At 34.0% G+C, this 6,688-nt stretch overlaps 2 protein-coding genes across 2 annotated transcripts; one reads left to right on the forward strand and one right to left on the reverse strand.

Annotated features, from left to right (window-relative positions):
- Nucleotides 1–2,528: 2,528 nt before the first annotated feature.
- Nucleotides 2,529–4,028, forward strand: LOC128854987 (uncharacterized). Its single transcript, XM_054089522.1, has 2 exons — nucleotides 2,529–2,969; nucleotides 3,037–4,028. Exons 1-2 carry the CDS (start codon nucleotides 2,739–2,741, stop codon nucleotides 3,310–3,312), a joined length of 507 nt encoding a protein of 168 aa, XP_053945497.1. The 5' UTR covers nucleotides 2,529–2,738; the 3' UTR covers nucleotides 3,313–4,028.
- A 782-nt stretch (nucleotides 4,029–4,810) lies between these two features.
- LOC128854985 (glutathione S-transferase 2-like) lies at nucleotides 4,811–5,762 on the reverse strand. The gene is made up of 2 exons (XM_054089521.1): nucleotides 5,654–5,762; nucleotides 4,811–5,591 (listed from the first exon to the last, which is right to left on the reverse strand). Exon 2 carries the CDS (start codon nucleotides 5,567–5,569, stop codon nucleotides 4,949–4,951), a length of 621 nt encoding a protein of 206 aa, XP_053945496.1. The 5' UTR covers nucleotides 5,570–5,591; nucleotides 5,654–5,762; the 3' UTR covers nucleotides 4,811–4,948.
- Between the last annotated feature and the right edge of the window lie 926 nt (nucleotides 5,763–6,688).

Raw genomic sequence — 6,688 nt, forward strand, 5'->3', positions numbered from 1 at the left:
TTTATCGAAAATTAAAGATAAATAGGTTTTGAGAACAGTTTACGAATTTAGAACCCAAATAAACAATTTTAAATCAAAAAAGTGGTTCATAGATTAATAACTAACCAACAACTATTTATTCGTAGCCAACGATCTCTTCTCATGTACACCCACCACTGTTTTCTTATAAAAAAATGTAGTTCTTACTACAACAACCACCATACAACGCAAAGTTTCTAGACATTTTTTTTGAAATTTCATGAACACTTTCAACTTTTTAACCAGAATTTTTAGAATTTTGCAGCTTCGAAAAACATAATCATTGTCACGATGTACATATGTATATGGATTAGTTCGAACCATGGTGAAAAGATCGGACCGTTAAACGGCTCTGACGGCGAATTTGAAAGAATCGTTTGATTAGCCGACGTGACAGGGGTCATGGCAGTGGTTTGCTTCCGAAAAACTGAGATGGTGGGGGTGGTATAAATGAAAAAAATTAACACAATCTACGCCTATGTTACTTCGTTCCTGTCTTGACAACGACCTTTTGGGCGAGCGTGTCAATGCGTGTGAAATTAGAGAACAAAATTCTGCTGCCGAGCCGCTGGTGACGTGGTAGCCGAAGTTACACTCACTTTTTTGCTTCGGATAATAAAACCTGGTAACCTATCATCATTGGGCCCTGCTGCTCTAAATCTGACAAGTAACTCTTATTGTAAATCTGTCCAAGTATCACAACATCAACCAAGCTATCTTAAGGAAAGTCGGTATTTGTGGCATGTATCAGATACATTCACCGGCTTTGCATTCTTTGATAGACACAAAAACGAAAGAAATTAATGGTGACTGCACTAAAACGAAAGAAAATGGACACATTTTGAAGAGAGCAAAGATCGTTATGGACTCCGTGGATGTTATGGAGTTAACTATACTTTTGTTCCATCAAATATGTACAAAAACAAACAAAAAATGTTTGTAGACATTATTTTTTAATACAGCGAACATGGAATATTACAAAATTTTTTTGGAAATTGACCTCAGTCGCTGGGTAAACAATACAAATTATATGCTCGCGGAAGCAATAGTGAAAAAATCAATTATTGTAAATTATGCAGCCGAAAGGTCAAGCAATTTTGTAACAAATTTTAAAGAAGGCAGATTGTCAATTTAATACGTATTGGTACGGCCAAGTTCGCTTTTTAGTTTAACTGCTTATTTTAGATAGGCCTAGACATGTTTTTTCCATATAAGAACATAAACCTATCGCAAAACATTTTTTTCTTTAAATTTTGTTTGGTTTTTAGTATACTATTTTCATATCCTGCAGCCCACGGGAGGATCTCAACGTAATCAAAAAAAGCCAACAATTATATATGTATGTATGTATGTACATGCATATAGCCTCGACGCCTTTATGCGGTTACATACAAGCGTTATGTGAGCAAAATTCCAATACCATTGGACACAGTGGGCGTTAATTGATTGGTGGATATTTCTATGGAGAGTTGTCAACCAAGCAAATCATTATAGCGGTATTTAAATAAACTGATTTTGTTCATTTGAAGGAAAACAATAACTTTATTCTTGGAATTCCACCTTAAAACTAAACCTACAATGCTATAAACAGCAAAAAACAAAGTGTATGAAGAAGAATAGAGATGGCAAGGCACAGCAACAAGGGAGCAGCAGTAGAGCAAGAACAACAATGGAGTATATTTTATTGCTTGCTTGAATTCTCTTCTATACAACAGTGACAGAGTAAAAAGTAAATAAGGTGAGGGAATTTACAGAACACATAATACTCGTATGTATTATAAGAAAATTAAAATTAACTGCTCACAACAGCTTCTCTGCTGGTACCTTGTTTATGTGCATTGAAAAATTATATCAAATATAATAAGAACCGGTTTGCCTAAAAGTGGTTTGATTTGATGCCCTTATGTGCCTACTTGTAATAAATGCGCAATGTGTACAGCTATGTTGGATTATAAAGTGAATGACATACATACATACACATACATATGTACAGTTGGTCAAGGAAGTGGTTTGACATCTACCTTTCAAATGTTTTTTTATAACTTTTTTTTTTAATATACCCACAAATTTTCTATTGTATTAATATTCGCGCTTTGGGTTGGTGTATCCAATACTTTATATATACATACATATATATATTCATTGGCGCGTACACCCTTTTTGGGTGTTTGGCCGAGCTCCCTCTCCCATTTGTGGCGTGCGTCTTGATGTTGTTCGACAAATGGAGGGACCTACAGTTTCAAGCCGACTCCGAACGGCAGATATTTTTATGAGGAGCTTTTTCATGACAGAAATACAGTCGGAGGTTTGCCATTGCTTGCCGAGGGGCGACCGCTATTAGAAAAATGGTTTCCTTAATAGAAAAATGGTTTTATTAATATCCAATACTTTACTGAGATTAAAAAGAAGCCCCAGTCGCTGGTGCTTCTCTTCAAATAACGTAAAATAATAATAGTATTATAATATAAAAAGCAGCCACATTATTATCATTCTGAGCATTATGTAACCAAATTTTGTTGCACTATTTGTCTCATAGCAGTGCAGAATATTCAAATATTCATCTTATATTCTGTATAAAAATCACCCATTCCTTTGCTGGATATGCATCCCCACACCATGACTTGAAGTTTGCAATATTTCAGTGTCGGTATAACATCCGCCTTTCCAGTGCTTTTAACGGCTGCCTCCACCCGATATTTGGTCCATCGTTGAAACACAACATGACTTCAGTCTTATCGCAGAATATCACATCATCCCAGTATCTGATATCTTCCATGCACGACAGAAAATACACTGACCAAGTAACTAATAAACCAGAAATAATCACCTTTTATAATGAAAATAAAGGAGGATTTGATTCCATTGACGAAAAGTGTTCAAAAAGTAAATCCAGTCGTCATAGTCGAAGGTGGCCATTGACAATCTTTTTCCGTGTCTTGGATATTTCTGTGGTAAATTCTTCATCAGTGTTACAAAAACAATCCAATAATAAAAGAAAAAAATGTTTTTGGAAAACAGCTAGCTATGCAATTGGTGGAAGATCATATGAAACGGCGCATAACAATGATGAATATAACACGTGAAATACGAACCATGATTAGAAGAATACTTAGAGTTCCAGAAGAACAACCAACTAATGATGAAACAAATCTTATTCTCCAAAAACGTAAGATTTGCCATATATATTCTAGCAACAAACGCAGGATGACCAAATACCTATGCGTTTATTGCAAGAATCCAGTCTGCTTAGGGTGCACAGATCCAATCTGCAAAAACTGTATCTCAAACTTGTGAACTTTGGGCCTTGCTGGATACAAAACCACCTTCAACTTTCCATATCTTTATGAGTTTTATGGTTATATAATGATTTACAAATGAATTCTTAAAAAAAAAAAATAGTTAACTAGCTTGTTCTCACTTTTTTATGATTTTCGGAAAGAATAAGCATTTTTTTTGTAGATGGGGTACATTATTTCTTCTTGTGTTTATAATTTGTTAGACTTTGCCCCAATTGCATGTATTTTTACTAAATGTAGTTCATTTGTGTTCATAATATCGATGTTTATTAAAAAATAATAATAACTTTATGTTGTGTTTTATTCTTGAGCTTCAAAACGTACTCGTCTCACAGACTACGCCGGACCAGTTATGTTACTAATGGAGTACCGGACCAATTAAGGGTTAATCTTCACGAAACCCCCTATAATACAACAGCAAATTTGCTTCTGCGATAAATGTACCGCTTTTATGTACCCATAAATTTGTTCTTTTCGCGTTCAGATTTTGTTATTGTGTACAATACTCAATTCGAAGATATGTGAAGAAACGTTTTTGATATGAAAACTTCTAATTAGTTTTAAAAAATTTTCGGTTTTTAAAAGCCAGCGCTTTCTGCATCTTCCGTTAAATTGTTTGGCTGGAATGCTCTTCCAATTTGTGGTGTGCGTCTTGATATTTTCCTTTTTCTACAAACACAGAGGCCTATAGTTTTATGTCACCTTTGAAAAACTCATGCCATGCTTCTTCATATTGCCTGCATATTTTCGATTGGAAAAGCTCTTTCTATATATTGATTAGGGCGGGTCGATTTAAAAATCGCTCATTGCTCTTTGAAAATCGTATTCTAGTGATCAAAATAAGAAACTTTGCCGAAGGAACCATACCTCTAAAACGAATTCTGATGCCCCCCAATTTAAAACTATCACCATTTATGGCCTTTACATGAAAAAACAAGCTAAATGGCTATGTTTTTTCTTTATTTCTATTTATTTATAATAATATTTATTATTTATTTATAATAATATCTATTTTTTCTCTTAAGAAATTTATTTAGTCAGAACATATGTAAATGAAAAAATTAATTTAAGTGAGTTATAGAAAAGAAACTAAAAAGTTCGACCCAAATTGGGGGACATCAGAATTCGTTTTAGAGGTATGGTTCCTTGGGCAAAGTTTCTTATTTTGATCCCTAGAATATGATTTTCACAGAGCACTGGGCGATTTTTTTGCCTCCCCACAAATCGACCCGGCCTAATATTGATGTTTCATATATACCGTGAGCTTCGTGAACCCGAATGGAGGTCATACACAAACTGACAGAACAATCCTTGAAAGGAGTTTATTAATTTTATTTTCAGTATTTTCTACCTGTCTGGGGAAAATAACTCTACACCTAATGACGTTAAGATGCAAGCAAACAAATGCATACATATCAACAATCCCTTACGTAAAAAAATAAACACCCATGTACATATAGACGTACTTTAGAACTATGAGTTAATTAAGAAAGTGCTTTTATGCTAAATATAAATATATTTCCTTTAAATAACATTTACATGCATTACACACTTTTATTAAGTTACATATAATTCGAGGTTTTAGGAAATTAAAACATTTCCATAACTATTTAGTAACAAGCACTGGAACAATTTTACCAATATTTCTTAAACAACTCACAACCTTCTTTATTTTCTTCTGCACCGGGCAGAGTTCTTTTGCAATGATTGTACCATTTAAGTAGATGAGGATATTTACCCAAACCAATGCCGACCGCATCGAAGGTCGAGATGCTAGCAAGCAACGAGAAATCGGCTATAGACAAAGTATTATTAGCAGCATAGGTTTGCCCCTTCAGAAAAAGATCCAAAAATTCCAATCGAGTTTTAAATTTTGCCAAGCGGTCGGGCTCAGGTGCCTTCTTATCTCTAACAATAGGATAATAGTAATCAGCAAACAAGGAATACATGTTCAGATCGAAGAAAAGTTTCTGGTTGATCGCTGCCCTCTTTTGTGGGCATTTTGGGTATAACTTATCATTTTTGTCATACTTCTCAGCCAAATAAATGAGAATAACACGCGCTTCCCAGATTACGAAACCATCGTCCACTAAAGTGGGAATAGTATGCTGAGGGTTGATTTTCAAGAATTCAGGTGAATAGTGCTCTTTCTTCTTCAAGTTCATCAACTTTCGATTGAGTTCAATCTCCAACGCTTTAGCGACCATTATTACGGAACGGCAGTGCGGCGATTCGAGGATATAATAGAGATCCATCTCGATTTGATATTTATAAATTCTGTATGGAAGATTTTCAAATATTTATATTCCATATTAACATTGGAAATATGTGATATTTACCAGTGGATTCCTTTGACCTCTCCTCTACTTTCAGTTACTTACAGTCTATCGAGCGGTAAAAAACTAAAAGCGGTATCACAAAATGTGCATAATTTACACAGTCAACTTAACTAATGAGGGAGCAAGTTGTTGTGTATGTACATATGTATGTATGTGTCGGTGTACATTAGGGCATATATAAATAAATCTACATTCTGTCATGAATGTTCCTGAGTATTGATCATTTAAAATATTAGTTTGGGGAAAAATAAATCCATTATTTCTGCGTAAACATTTTGCGCAAATGATTTAAAATTGTTTTATTGTCGATATGGGCGATGCTACGACTACTAACATACCGGTTAACTTCGATTATTTCTTTAACATCAAAAATGCCTGAACGGAATCGACGAAACCATAATTGCGCATAATTAGCTCTTACAGTATAGACACCATAAACGCCATTCACAATTTCAGCGACCTGTCTTGCATTTTCCGCCCTTATTAAAGAAAAGTTGTAAAATGCACCGAATTTTCCCTTTGTTGACTTCCATTATAGCACCCTGTAACTCACAACTGAATGGAACAAACAAAAACCGAAAAGAAATTTTTTAGTGTGAAATGTCACCTTAACAACGAGTATAAACGTTAAACTGTTTGATCGATACATTACGAGTTATCGATCACTAGAACCACTTACCGAGAAAATAATAAATTTTTTTTCTCCAAATCCTTTTATTTTAAAGTTCAAAAAGATAAACGAATACAACGGTAAATAAAAATATGATCTTGCCCAACTTTTCAGGTAGCAAATGTCTTTAAAAAAGTTAATTTACAAAAAAAAAAATATAAGAAAAACATGCAAAAACACTTTTTCTCTTACCAAAATTTGAATTGAGGCACCTGTTTTATTACTTTGGTTGATGGAAATCTTTATTTTGACGTTTACTTCATTGCTCCATTATTATCTGCTTGATACTGCAACTGCCAAGTTCACAAATGACAAACGTTGTTGTTAAAATTATATATTTTCCAATAATCGGATTAATTTTGTAT

This window comes from Anastrepha ludens, chromosome 2 (assembly GCF_028408465.1).
Source record: "Anastrepha ludens isolate Willacy chromosome 2, idAnaLude1.1, whole genome shotgun sequence".
NCBI lineage: Eukaryota > Metazoa > Arthropoda > Insecta > Diptera > Tephritidae > Anastrepha > Anastrepha ludens.